The 14,451-nt window shown below is 46.1% G+C and overlaps 2 protein-coding genes across 37 annotated transcripts in view; one reads left to right on the forward strand and one right to left on the reverse strand.

Annotated features, from left to right (window-relative positions):
- The window catches only part of LOC118908344 (uncharacterized), a 290,358-nt gene extending 283,668 nt beyond the window's left edge, over window positions 1-6,690 (reverse strand). For 6 of the 29 annotated variants that reach the window (XR_008999341.1, XR_008999342.1, XR_008999339.1 and 3 more), the window contains exons 1-2: window positions 6,002-6,135; window positions 5,678-5,801 (exon numbers count right to left, since the gene is read on the reverse strand). Coding sequence is in view for 2 of the 29 variants with exons in the window: in XM_057507826.1 (XP_057363809.1) it covers window positions 2,449-2,938; window positions 3,138-3,249; window positions 5,678-5,765 (690 nt within the window). In the remaining 27 variants the exon portion in view is untranslated. The other 23 variants (XR_008999326.1, XR_008999330.1, XM_057507826.1 and 20 more) reach the window with 22 other exon arrangements.
- ADAMTS9 (ADAM metallopeptidase with thrombospondin type 1 motif 9) overlaps window positions 3,286-14,451 on the forward strand; it is a 156,644-nt gene continuing 145,478 nt past the window's right edge. For 3 of the 8 annotated variants that reach the window (XM_057507807.1, XM_036877586.2, XM_036877589.2), the window contains exons 1-3: window positions 3,286-3,493; window positions 4,089-4,477; window positions 9,443-9,605. In XM_057507807.1, the coding sequence (XP_057363790.1) occupies window positions 3,379-3,493; window positions 4,089-4,477; window positions 9,443-9,605 (667 nt within the window). In that variant the 5' untranslated portion in view covers window positions 3,286-3,378. Of the gene's footprint in view, window positions 3,494-4,088; window positions 4,478-9,442; window positions 9,606-11,184; window positions 12,009-14,451 lie in introns of those variants that run through there. The other 5 variants (XM_057507812.1, XM_057507815.1, XM_057507822.1 and 2 more) reach the window with 4 other exon arrangements.

Here is a 14,451-nt window from a genome sequence, read left to right on the forward strand (position 1 = left end):
GCTAATACACTTATGAAAGGAGGAACAGACTCAGAGGATAAGAAATTTACAAACCCAGGCTTTTGTCATTGTTTTTTTTTTTTTTGAGATTCCACATGTGAGTGAGATCACTTGGTGCTTTTTTTCTGTCTTATTTCACTTAGCATAACTCCCTAAATATCCATCCATGTTGCTGCAAATGGCAAGATTTCTTCCTTTTCTATGGCTGAATAGTATTCCACTGTGTATATGCACCACATTTTCTTCATTTCATCAGTGGATAATTAGGTTGCTTCCATGATTTGGCTATTGTAAATAATGCTGCAGTGAACATGGGGGTGCAGGTAACTTTTTGAGTTGGTGTTTTCATTTCCTTCATGTTAATACCCAGAAACAGAATTGCTGCATCATATGGTTTTATTTTTAATTTTCTGAGGAACATCCATACACTTTTCCACAGTGGCTGCACCAATTTACATTTCTGCCATCAGTGCACAAGGTTCCCGTTTCTCTACATCCTCACCAACACTTGCTATTTCTTGCCTATTTGGTACGAGCTATTCTAACAGGTGTGAGGTGCTATCTTACGGTTTTGATTGCATTTTCCTGATGTTGAACACCTTTTCACGTACCTGCTGGCCATCTGTATTTCTTCTTTAGAAAAGTGTCTACTCAGAATTCTTCCCCATGGATTTTGCTGAGTTGTGTGAGTTCTTTTTATATTTGGGATGTAATCCCCTATCACATGTATATGATTTGCAAATATTTTCTTGCATTAGGTAGGTTGCCTTTTCATTCTGTTGATGGTTTCCTGTGCTGGTGCAAAAGCTTTATAGTTTGATGTAGTCCCACTTGTTTATTTTTGCTTTTGGTGTCAAATGCAAAAAAATCATCACCAAGAATGACATCATGGAGCTTGCTCCCTATGTTTCTTCTAGTTTTATGGTTTCAAGTCTTAATGCTTAAGTCTTTAATCCATTTTTAGTTCATTTTTGTGTATGGTGTAAGATAGGGGTCCAGTTTCATTCTTTAACATGTGCCTGCCCAGTTTTCCCAACACCATTTATTGAAGAGACTGTCCTTTCCCCATCATATATTCTTGGCTCTTTGTTGTAAATTAATTGATCATTTATATATAGGTTTGTTCTTGGGCTATCTATTCTGTACCCTTTACCTTATGTATCTGTAAAAGTGCTATATTTTTAAATAATTTGACAGTGGCAGTTCTAAGATATTTTCATTAAGAATCAGCTAATAGTTTGATTTCTTGATATTTTTCTATTCCCTGCTAAACTCTCAGCAACTCCCAGATACTATGATTGTGAGAAATTTTATTACAGAATGAAAAGAAAGATTATGTATTAGAAGAAATGTATTTGAGTCAATTACTTTGAAGGTTTAAGAAAAAGATTTAAATGCTATCCTTTACAAAAATCTCTGCACACTTTACAGGTGTTTCTGTTTTCCTGTCTTTACACTGTATATTCCCATTATAAATCAATGACAATGATCTGTAATACAACGCCAACTGTATTACTTTGGTCAATTTGGGTCAACAACTTTTTTGGAAATTCCAGTCTTGCCAAGTCATCTTTCTCTCTACCTGGAGAAACATACGCATTAATATTTTCAGAATAGTGGACCCTTCTAGCACATGGCTATTGGGTCCTGGTGTTGGCAGTCTTTGGTATTTTCAACCCTGAGTACCAGCCTGTCAAGCAACAGAGAACTCCTGTTCTGGGACACTTGCCATATCTCTTTTCCAAAATTACCTTTTCCTTTACCTTGAAATTAGGACATCCTATCTTCCTGAAGGCCAGTGGGGGGAAAATGTGCTTTTAAACCATCCAGAATTAAACAGTTCTCTGTCTGTCTGTCTGTCGCTCTCTCTTGCACACACACACACACACACACACACACACACACCCTTACACTCACACATCCTCCCTCTCTGGCAATAATTTCTGACTTTCAAATGTGTACGCCAACGTGAGGGTACGTGTAGCTCGAAGCATCAGCTTTGAGCCGCTTCAAGCATCTCTCTGGCAAAAAGCAGGAAGTGAATGAAAAAAATCTCTCCGGGGACTAGTGCTTCCCTTAGGGGTCCACGACTCTTCCCTCTACTCCCCATCCCCCACCGCCCCGTCCTAAACCCGGGGCAGCCTGGGCGCTGAAGTCCCCGCCCCCTCTAGCTGCCAAGAACTATTCTTAACCTTTTTTGGGCCGGGGACCTACAGAAAGCTCTGGACCCTCTCGGGATGGGGACAGACGTTGGGGAAAAGCTTTGCAAAACCTTCAGAAGACCACGGATTTGAAAACACATCCCGAACTTCAAGATTAAGGACTCCATTTTTCTAAAACTCTTGAGTTGGAGCAATTAAATGGGGAGCGGAGCTCAGATGCCAAATCTAGTCCCTATCGAGAAACATTAGGAAGGGAGGCACTCTTGCCACTGGGCCACCTTCACTTCTAAGAACCCCCAAAGAACGGGAAAACGGAGGCAGAAATGCATAGAGAGACGAGAGAGGACTGAGAGAAAGAAATGGGGACAGAAGAGAGAGCAAGGGAAAGAAAATGAAAGAGATACGGGAAACGGAGAGGGGCACAGAGGGAAGGGGAGAAGAGACCAGAGTGACGGGAAGGGGGCAGAGACAAAACCGAGCGGCCTGGAGGCCAGGGCGAGGAAGAGAACCCAGATCCGGAGGGAGGGGGAGAGAGGGGAGCGGCACGGGAGACACGGCTCAGAGAGGCGCTGCAAGCGCCGGCAGAGGGAGAGAACTTGGCTCTGCCTCTCTTCCAGGCAGGGAGTCTCAGGAGCGCCGATCTCCACGAGGTGGCGGGGCCGCGGCCGGCAGCCTCGGAGCTCCCAGGGCCTCCGGCCTCCGCGCACGGCCGAGGAGGGGACACGATCTGGAAGGAGGCGGTCCCCGCTCGCTCCGCTTTCTCCTCCCCTCGCCTCCTAGAGGCGGGCACCAGGGGTATTTGAGCAGCGGTGGACCCGCGGCCCCCCCGCCTCCGCCCCCCACCAGCCCCCCATTCAAGAAGCGGCTCCGCTATCCCAGCCAGCACAGGGCGCCCGGCGCGCCTGGGAGCGCACGTCCCGCGCCTTCTCCTGCCCGCCCGCTCCCGGGACATTATGCAGCCAAACAGCCCCGCACCAGCCTTCCTCCTCCTGCTCCTCCTGCAGCCCGAGCGGCTCAGCTCTCGGCAGGCGGCGGCGTTGCTCAGCCGAGCGCAGACGGGACCCTCGCGGCGAGACCTCAGCGACTCCTAAAGTCAAAAGTTGGCGGCGGGCGCCGGGCTCCGCGCTCTCAGCGGCCGCTGCCTTGCGTCGCCACCGCAGCCAAGGAGAAAGGAGGGAGGGGGGTGGGGGCAACGAGGGGAGGGGTGGGGAGCACCATGCAGTTTGTATCCTGGGCCACACTGCTAACGCTCCTGGTACGGGACCTGGCCGAGATGGGGAGCCCAGACGCCGCGGCGGCCGTGCGCAAGGACAGGCTGCACCCGAGGCAAGGTAATGAGGCTCGGGCCACCGGGACCCCTCTGCCCCTCAGCCACCTCCCCAGCCAACACGGCCGACAGCGGGCACCCCACAACTGAGGTTTCTCTCCTTTTCCTAGAAAGAATTATCTCCCGCTTTGTAGCCTCTGCCTTTTTTAGGTCATTCCCAGCCAGTTTCTAGGGAGACTCACTGGAACAAACTGAGCCCCTTCGACAAACACCCTTTACTTTTAATCGGTTCTTTCCCTTCCCCATCCCCCCCCCATGCCCCAAACTATAGTTATTTAGTAACCGGGGACACCAGATAATGTCATGTCTAATGAAGAGTATTTGTCAGGATCTGAAAGTATCTCATGTATTTTGGCTTGTTCATTGGCTTCGAATGGCGTGTATCCTCAGCGCCTAACACAGCTTCTGGCTGTTCCTGGCACATAGTAGGTGCTCCACAAATATTTGTCACTAACTGAGGGAGGGCTAAGGGATTGACTCGAATGGGCACACACACACATATGCTGAAAAATAACAGGACAAAGCCCTCACATTCATTTTAAATTAAACTCGTGGAACACTGATTTATTGGTTCATGTGCCTCTCCTTTCTCTCTGCAGTGAAATTATTAGAGACCCTGAGCGAATATGAAATCGCGTCTCCCGTCAGAGTGAATGCTCTCGGAGAACCCATTTCCACAAACGTGCATTTCAAAAGAAGGCGACGGAGCATTAATTCTGCCTCTGACCCCTGGCCTGCCTTCGCCTCCTCTACCTCCTCCCAGGCGCATTACCGCCTCTCCGCCTTTGGCCAGCAATTTCTATTCAATCTCTCTGCCCATGCCGGATTTATAGCTCCACTGTTCACTGTCACCCTCCTTGGGGCGCCCGGGGCGAACCAGACAAAGTTTTATTCCGAGGAAGAAACGGAACTCAAGCACTGTTTCTACAAAGGCTATGTCAATACCGAGTCCGAGCACACGGCGGTCATCAGCCTCTGCTCAGGAATGGTAAGTGGGTGCGCGTCGCCTCCCCTCCGATCCTCTGTACCTCCTCCCGCGTTTCTGGAAGTCTTCATTGCTCTAGCCTGAGACCCTCACTGCGCCGAGTCCTTGCCCTGGCATTAAATATGTACTAGAAACTCGTTTTGCATCTTGTAGTTCGGGTGACTAGCCCAGTGCATGAGTTTACACTGGAGAAGGAGCACACGCATCCGCCCCCAGCGGGTGAGCGCTCTAGGGTCATAACTTGGCTCAGCTGCACAGTACCCAGTGCCAGGAGGTGGCTTGGAAGTCGGTTTCCAAACTGCTAGGGTTGCCCTTCCTTGCAGCAAACTCGGCTGCCCAGGAGAGGAGCAGCTGAGCGCAGGGAGGACCCGACTCTTTATTGGCGCGTCCTGAGTTATGGGTGTGGGCTGAGGATCCCCAGCCTCGGCACGGGGAGTTCCTTCTGTGTGTCGTGGCGGGCGGTGAGTAATCTAGAGTCTCTGCGTTCTCTCAGGGCCTTTTTTCAAGCGCCAGGAACCCTGAGGCTCAGCAGGATTGACAGGGAACAGGACCTGTCCCTGGAGCGGAAGGGTGGGCCCAGGGCTCGGGGGCGGGGAAGAGGGCGGAGCCTGCCCCGGACGCTTTAATTAGGATGGAAACTTGGAGGGGGGCGGGGTGAGGCACAGGCCGGCTGTGCACCCTGCTGGCAGGGTGGCCCCAAGAAACAGGCCTGGTGGAAAACCTGGAGAGGCTGCCCAGACGACATTTAGGTTCTTCTGGGGTTTCTACCACTCGCGGGGCTTCCAAGGAATCGGAAGAGGGAGGCTGGAGTGCGCGATTCCCCAGAGAATGAGAGCGAGAGGGCGGAGCGCTCACCTCGCTGCTCTTCAAACTACGCACTTAGCTGGAGATCCAAACCGGCCCCCTGACCCTCTGCTGAAGCTCCCGCAGCCCCCCACCTGCCCTCCAGTAGGTCCTACTTGGCGTCCACCGTCTCTCCCCACGCCTCTGTAAGGCTCTGGGCCGGAGCTAGAACGGTCCTGGACTTGCCCAAGCGGTGTGCGTTTCTGTTTCGCGCCTGTGACGCAGAAACTTTCAGGGTCCGGCTCTCCCTGCGAACGGTGTTGCACGCGCCGCGCCCGGGTGAGATGGGTTTACCCTTCCCCTGAGCGCCCACATTCCCCGTTGTCACCTTTGTAAAGTGGGAGGACCATGGATACTTACCCGAGACACTCGGCTGCCTCTTCTGCACGCTTCTGCCCACGGGTCCGTAGTTCCCGTCGGGATGTCGCATCCAGCTCCACCTCTCCATGGAGGTGTTGGGTGGGGAGCGAAGGAAGCCTGAAGACTGGGAGCGGGGAGGTTTAGTCAGCTGGGATACCCTCCTGGAGACGAGCTCTTTCAGCCCCCAGCAAAGCTCCCGGAGCCACCATGCGTAGTTGAGATTGTTTGGGGGTGGGCGGAGACCGCAGTTTGGCCAAGGGGGAAGGGGTGCTGCAGTGAGTCATCGCTGCCCCAAGAACTGGGGGCAGAGCACAGGAATCCTACCGTTCTTTAAAAGGTTATAGCCAGGCTGGGCATCCGAGCACTCCAGATCCCAAAACTGTGACCCTCAAATTCCAGAACCTTACGGATAGGATAGGGCTGGGTGCGTGCGTCAAGTTTGTAAACAGCCTTTACTCCTCCTCCCTGCCCGCCTCCACACCCCGCTGAGTGGCCCTAGCAGTTGTATAAATATTTTACTGTGCACGATCTTCATTTCAATTGACAGTTTTAGGTGGTGACTCGCACGTGGAATTGCAACTGGTAATTCCCTTAGGGAACTGAGGGCCAGGACTATAGAACAGACTGCTTAAACCCGTTTGGCAGTGCAAAATCCATTTACATTGCATTTAATTTGTAATCTTATGGTGGTTGGGGGTAGGGGTGCGGTTGCGGAAGTTCCAGCATACATCTTAAAAAGCTATGTATTCTGGCTGTTTCTGTCTTCAGCAATTGATCTGACTTTAAAATCCTCTCCCTTTATCTTAGGTAATTTATCTTTCTTCCTGAGACTTTCTCTTACCATGTCTGTAGCAGTAATACCATGGTGTTCCTAGTGCCCAACCCAGGAAATCTTCCAGAAATCTTTCATTCTTTTGAATGAGCCATGAGAACCCCACCTCCCCCACCCCACCCCACCTGTCCATTATCAGTTTCTCTGAATTCCATCTCTAACAGGCCTTTCACTTCTGCCGAACATCACTACCCTAATTCTAGTGCCCTCATGTCTCTCCCCCTCTCGGACTGACATCAGAAATACCTCCTCTGGCTACTTCGGGTGTTCCCTCTGATCCCTGCCACCCATCACGCCCAGATTAGTCATGACTAGACACAAGATCACATCCCTACCCTGTTCACTCACTTTACAGAGCTCTTCGTGGCCTACTGAACAACTGTACACTCCTTCTGGCAGTTCTGCCCATTTCCAGTCTCTGTTCTCACCCCATTCACATCTACATGTCCACTCTGTCTCTTAAGCTTTCCTCCACAGATCCTGTAACTCAGGCTACCTGCTTTTGTCCCTCTCTCTGAATTTCCTTTCCGTCCTTGCCCTACCTCACTGCCTTTGGGTTTACTTGGTCATCTCACCCAGCTCCACATGCTCAAATAATACCCTTCTTTTAAATGGTATCTTATGTCTCTTCTTCCCCAGAAGTCTCTTCCTAGTCCTTCAGACTGCTGTCATCACTCCCTTTCCACCTTCATAGATAATTATCGGCATCTCTCTATGGCGCTTCATATGCTCTCCCTTGTATTACAGGTCTCGGTCACATATTCTAGTCCTTTCTCCTTGGTAGCAGGGTCAGCATTCATTCATTTCTCTCCCATATTAGAGCCTTGTATATTCTAGTTACTCGGTGCTCACCTTAACTGAGTTAACTAGTTACTCACCTTAACTGAGAAAGGGTTTACTCTTTGAACGAGCAACTGTTTTGTGTCAACAAAGTTAATTTGGCATTGCATAAATACCATTTATTGAACTCTTACGTGCCTGACACTGTAATAAGTACTTTTATGTATAAATTATTCTGCTACTCAGAGCACTCTCACCCTCAAAACAACCCATCTGACAGAAGAGGGTACTGAGGCTTTGAGAGTTGGAAACTTGCTCAAAGTCTCACAGCTAATCGGTGACAAAGTCAGGGTCCCACCCAGTCTTCCTGACCCATGCTGTGCATCCTGGGTCAGAGACTGAATCTGTGTCCCTAAAGATAATTTCAAAGGTCTTTTTTTAAAAGGCACAGGATTAAAGTCAGAATACCTGAGTTACAGGTTTAGCACTGGGACTGATCAGCTGCTTGTGTGTCCCTGAAGGGGAACTGTGGGCAAGTCGCTTCGTTCTCTGGGTCTTGGTTTCCCTTTTGCTTATCAAAGATGCTAGGTCTTCACCAGCTGAGCTTCCAGGTTCCTTCCCATCCCTACTAGGCTTTGCATGTTGTTGTAATCTTCCTGCTCTTTGCTCAGGGAACACCAGAGTTGTGGATTAAAGACGAAGAGAGGTCCATTGGGTGAGATAAGATCGTCAAATCACTTCTCGGCAAACTGACCACTCTGTCTCTTAGTCTGACCACATCAGAGTTGCCCACTCTATAAGCCAGTGGCTTAGGAATCACATGCAGAGCTTATTTAAAAACACAGGTTCCAGATCTCACTCCTGGAAATTGCAAATCTGTAGATATGGGATAATGCCTCAAATCTAAATTTTTATGAAAACTTTACGGGCACTTTTGACTCTTCACTGAGTTTGGGAATCCCGGTATCTTAATCTAAGGTTTGGCAAACTTCAGAATAAGAGTAAAAAATCAAGCATATGAATGCCCTGCAGTGCTCATTAAAATTCCAATTTCTGGGCTCTCCCCACAGAGATTTGCATTCACTAGACCAGATCTGTGCTGGAGTGGGATGGTTTGGATTTCTAACAAACTCCTGGATGATGCCAACGCTGCCACTGACTCTCAAGGGGGGGTCACTTACCTTGTCTTCAGGGGATAAAAGGGCTCTGCTTCCCCCTCTCCCCCCCGCCCCTTTAAAGAGAAGAGCTTGATCTCTTTCTTTAAACACTGACCCTAGCATGGCATGAGCAATTTTTTGTGTTCTTGTAATGTTTGGTTTGGGTAGTTCAACCTTGAGGCATCATTTATCACCTGCAAAACTTGTAGGTATGTGGAAAGGGGAGGGGAAAGAATTACCGCTTTCAAGGTGCTTAGAATGATTGGCAAACGCAAATTGTATTCTGGTGGTTAGAGGCTAATAGGGCCACACCAAAAGACACTAATGTGTTCTAAACAGTTTACATGCATTATCTCATTTAATCTGCACAGTAAGGATTTTTATCCCCAATTGACAAACAAGGAAGCTGCAGCTCAGAGCAGTTCAGGAACTTGCCCAAAGTGGGTGGGTAAGTGGGTCTGCTGGAACCCGGGGCAGCTGACTCCAGAGCCTTGTGCCATACCACTCCCCACTGCAAAAAGAAGTAGGGTAAGAGACTCATGTGCCAGTGTCCCAGGTGGCACAATGCTAGGTGCTTTGTCAGCATATGCTCCACTCCCTGAATTTGCATTAATCACAAGGCTTCCCAGGGTCAGCTTTTCCTCTGGAGTTTACACTTACCCCTAAGTTTCCAGGCTGTCTTAACACACAGAAGCTCATTTTCAACAGCCTGTGTGAGTTAATGTGATTAGAACATAAGCACCAGGAAGTATCTCTTAGAGACTTGGATAGCGGGTACAGTAAACTAGAGTCAAATCAAGGATAAGCTACTGACATGGCAGAGAGTGAAAATAAACTGCTTCTCAGAATACGTGGGCAGCATTTTCAGTTTGAGCAGCCCTCACGGGAAAGGGGTTGGGTAAAATGGCACCCCCTCCACTTGGCAGTGTTCCACTGATTTTTTTCCTCACAATCGCTGTTGTATTAAATCAACCTCTCATCTTTTTTCATTTGCAGCTGGGCACATTCCGGTCCCATGATGGGGATTATTTTATTGAACCACTACTGTCCATCGATGAGGAAGAAGATGAAGAGGAACAAAATAAACCCCACATTATCTATAGGCGCAGCACCCCCCCAAGAGAGCCCTCAACCAGAAGGCATGCATGTGACACCTCAGGTACTTGCTTCTTGCTTAAGCAGAGATCCCAGCTCTGTAGGATGCGTTAATTGCCGTACTGCAAAGATGTAGCTCTTTCACAGGCTACAGAGTGCCACCATTTACACTGTATTTTATCTTCAAGTGACATAGGTATATTCCCATTGCACAGATGTGGAAGTCGAAGAGAACTTTAGTAACTTGTCCAAGGTTGCACAGCTAATAAGTGACAAAGCAAGGATTTGAATTCAAACAGTAGTGACTCCAAGCTCACTAAGGGCAGAGCTGCCTCTTAGAAGCTTAATGTTTAGGATGAAGCTTTAGTAATGTCTTGAGGTTATTGTAACTGTATTCTCAATCAAGTAATTGTTTATATTCTCTGAATGTCATTGTGTTTTCTATTCATTGGAGATTTAAAAATTTTTTTTAACATTTTAGGATTATGAAAACAGTCTTACAAGTGGAACTCACAAAAACTTCTATGTGTTTATTGGAGTTTTTCCTATCAACTTCAGTTTAGCTAATGTTCTCTGGCTTCAGAAAATACAGGAATGGAACTATAAGTTACACCACTGCTATGTTTCAATCGAAGTATGTGCCCACCACTAGATTCTCTTCCATCCTGGACAGATTCTTGGAGGCTTCGTGCTGACATGTTTGGCAATTGTCGGGGTTATTTATGTCATTCTGGATACTTGAGGAAAGCTTGCGCTCATCGGCAGTATTGAAGCGACACTTCCCTGTCTTTGAAGCCTGGTTACTTTCTCTTCGATGAAAGATAGCTTATTGTGAGAAATTGTCCCTCAATTTAGTACTGTGTTTTAGGATACTTGTACTTTTTAAAAAAAAGAATTCTTGGGCTTTCTATTTCTAACACTTATCCTTCTCCCTTTTCTTTTTCTTTTTTTTTAATTTGCTTCCAAATTACATAACTTCTCATGGTCTTTCTAGCATCTTCAAGTAAGCCCAAAATTCATGACCAACAGGGGGTTTCCTAAAGTCTTTCCCAAATAATCACTTGTTTCATCTTATATGTGTATCAGGTTCTTTCACTGTGACGGAGTGTGTTGCTTATTTCCTCCTGGAATTATTTCTAAACTGAATCCTTTAATAAAAGATAATATTGACTGCTGATAACTTAGAGTAGCCGAGTCATAGGGCATAGCAGCATTCTCTTCCACTTTATCCCATCTAGTCCTATTTTGTAACCACCAAGGTTAGATAGAATATAACTGACATGTTCTATCAATTATACTCTCTAAGGAGCCAAGAGGTTGGGGTGGCAGGCTGAGAAATGAGTAATTATACTCAGAAGCAATAGTCCCAGCAAGTTTAATGACAAAACATTTATCACATTTCTTTGGACCATGCTAGTAAGAACATTGACCTTTACTTCTTGTCTTCCCAAATCTGAATTAACAAATGCATATTTTATACATGTGCATAAACATAAACAGCATGCAATAGGAAATATGTGATTCCTCCCCTTCTATCTTACTATGTTCAAAGATACTCAAATAGTGTTTTCATTGATCCATTTATTGAACAGTGGCTCTTTGTGCCCTTAAGTGGCAGCAGCGAACCAGTTGTTTTTTTTTTTTTAAGTCTACCATTTATTATGGCCCCGTTCTCTAATGGCGTTGTGCAAAGCACTTTACCTATACCACTTTACTTAATCTTTACCTCAGCTTGGTGAGGCGGGTACCATTCTTACCTCTGTTGTGTCTGGAAAAGGAGCTGGGCTTTCAGAGGTGAAACAGCCTGCTCAAGATCTCAGTTAGACCGTAATGATGGTCCATGTCTTACACTGTGACCCATTTCTCTGTGCAGGTGTGATGTGTATGTGTGTGGGGATTAGGGTGTGACAGAGAGAGAGAAGTCTTACTTAATACTATCATTCAAAAAGTCCTCAAGGCTAACTTTTTAAATTAATTATCCAAGTCAATGGACATTTGATTTTCTGGGCTAGAGGACAAATCATTGTCAAGTTCTGTTAAAAACACAAAGATTAGGGAATCTGAAAAGGTGGAGATCGTAGACAATGGAAGATGCCTTATTTTTTCAAAAAAGCTTATTTGGGTTTGATCATCATTGCTATCATGGCCTTTTGGTGTCACCTTCCAAATCAGCAATGCCACCTTCTAGTCTTCCTTCTGGTTTTTGCTCGCCAGTGATCAGTGATGCGGCAGGCTCTTCCTTCACCCTGAGTGATGCTCAGGGGCCCAGCAGTTTTGATCGGCTCTTCCGAAGGTTGCTGCTGGACTACGCCACTCTGGTTTCTCTCTTCCAGCTGCTTCTGCACCCCTTCTTTGAATTCAGATGCAGGAGGCTCAGAACAGTTGGAAAGAACTTTGGAATATGGCACAATTCACCAGCAGCCATTGGAGGGACGGACCAGCAGGTCACGGAAACCTCCGAAACCAGGTAGCCTTTGCACAGGGAGTGAAAGTAGGTGGGGGCTGGGGGTGGGAGTGGAGGGAGAAGTCCCTCTGGCCAGACAGGAATTCCCTCTCTGCAAACAATCCATTCAGCTTCCTGCATATCCCCCTCACAGTAGCGGCTGGTAACCAGAGCAAGCTTCAGAAATACCCTGGGAGCCTCATACAAATGCAGATTCTTTAAAACACAACCAATCAACCCCCCTCCCAGGCAAGTGAAATGAAACAAGATCAGTGGGTTTGCTAAGTGCTCCAGGTGATACAAATGCAGCTAAATGTGAGGGTCCCTGCTTAAGTCGGATTTAAGAAATAGCCACTGCCATAGCTTGTTGCTTGCTTGGTCCTGCATTTGGCTTTCTCTATCCTTGCTTTCTCTGTCTTCTCACAGGTTGATGGAATATTTTCTGGAGGGAACCTTAGTACTTACGGCTAGGCCATCATACTAATTCTGTACAGATGAGCAAACTGTAGTCCTGGGATGTCAAATTACTTATTTCTAGGAGTGATACCCTATAGAGTCGGCACCAGCCCATCAGAACTGAAGATAGCCCAAGGCTTGGAGCAGGCCAGGGGAAACCCCTTGCTGAGCTGGGGTAACCCTGTCGTCACTGGATTGTGGGAGTTGGTTCAAGATAGGACACTGGGGCTGGTAAACTGCCCACAGCTGAAATATAACTCTTGCTCATTTCTGAGTCTGGATGTATGTCTAATTTTCAAAAAAAAGATTCTGAGATGATGTATTAACAAGACATGTGTAATCTTTTTTTAGAAAAATATGTTATTGAAGTATAGTTGGTATACAATATTATATTGGTTTCAAGTATATAGCAAAGTAATACATCAGTTACAACATTACTAAATCCTTATCCTATCTAGTGTAGTTAATACCTGTCAACATAGAAAGATGTTACAGAACTATTGACTACATTCTTCATGCTGTACTTTCCTCTCCCTGACTAATTTATATTATGATTCAGATTTTATGCCTCTTTATCCCCTTCACCTATTTCACCCGCCCACCCTAATACCCCTCACCTCCCATGATAACCACCAGGTCTTCCTCAGTGTCTGTGAATCCATTGCTGTTTGCTTTTGTTTTTAGATTCCACATATAAATCATATCATATGGTAATATGTTTTTCTCTGCCTGGCTTATTTCTTTTAGCATAATACCCTTTAAGTCCATCCATGTTGTCACAAAGGGTAGGATTTCTTTCTTTTTTATGGCTGAATAATATTCCACTGTGTATATGTGCCACATCTTTATCCATTCATCCACTGATGGACACTTAGATTGCTTCCATATCTTGGCTATTGTAAATAGTGCTGTGATAAATATAGGGGTGCATATGCTTTTCTGAATCAGGGATTTTGTTTTCTTAGGGTAAATTCCTAGAAGTGGAGTTATTGGGTCATACTGTATTGCTATTTTTAGTTTTTTGAGGAACCTCCATACTGCTTTACATAGTGGCTGTAGGAATTTTTTTTTATTAAGGTATTGATATGCAATCTTATGAAGGTTTCACATGAGCAACATTGTGGTTACTACATTCACCCATATTATCAAGACCCTCCCACATACCCCATTGCAGTCACTGTCTATCAGCATAGTAAGATGCTGTAGGGTCACTACTTGTCTTCTCTGTGCTATGCTGCCTTCCCCATGCCCCCCCTACATTATGTGTGCTAATCACAATACCCCTTAATCCCCTTCTCCCTCCCTCCCCAGTCCCTTTCCCTTTGGTAACCTCTAGTCCCTTCTTGGAGTCTGTGAGTCTGCTGCTATTTTGTTCCCTTCAGTTTTGCTTTTTGTTATACTCCACAAATAACTGAAGTCATTTGGTACTTGTCTTTCTCCACCTGGCTTATTTCACTGAGCATAATACCCTCTAGTTCCTTCCATATTGTTGCAAATGGTAGTATTTTTTTCTTCTTATGGCTGAATAATACTCCATTGTGTGTATGTACCACATCTTCTTTATCCATTCATCTACTGATAGACACCTAGGTTGCTTCCATTTCTTGGCTATTGTAAATAGCGCTGTGATAAACAAGGGTGCATATGTCTTTTTGAATCTGTGATCTTGTTTTCTTCAGGTAAATTCCTAGGAGTAGAATTCCTGGGTCAAATGGTGTTTCTATTTTCAGTTTTTTAAAGAACCTCCATATTGCTTTCCACAATGGTTGAACTAATTTACATTCCCACCAATAGTGTAGGAGGGTTCCCCTGTAGGAATCTTATATAGTAAAAATTTCATGGATTTAGGAAGGAGTCTACAACTTAATTAATTCATTCATGTGCGCATTTATGCAGCCATCACATATTTGCTAACTCCTCTGTGCCATGAGGGTAAAACCAGGAACCATCTTTATTCCAGTTAGCTGTGTGACCTCAAGCACATTTACAGCATAAAGTAAGAACAACATAT

This window comes from Manis pentadactyla, chromosome 1 (genome assembly GCF_030020395.1).
Source record: "Manis pentadactyla isolate mManPen7 chromosome 1, mManPen7.hap1, whole genome shotgun sequence".
Classification (NCBI taxonomy): Eukaryota; Metazoa; Chordata; class Mammalia; order Pholidota; family Manidae; genus Manis; species Manis pentadactyla.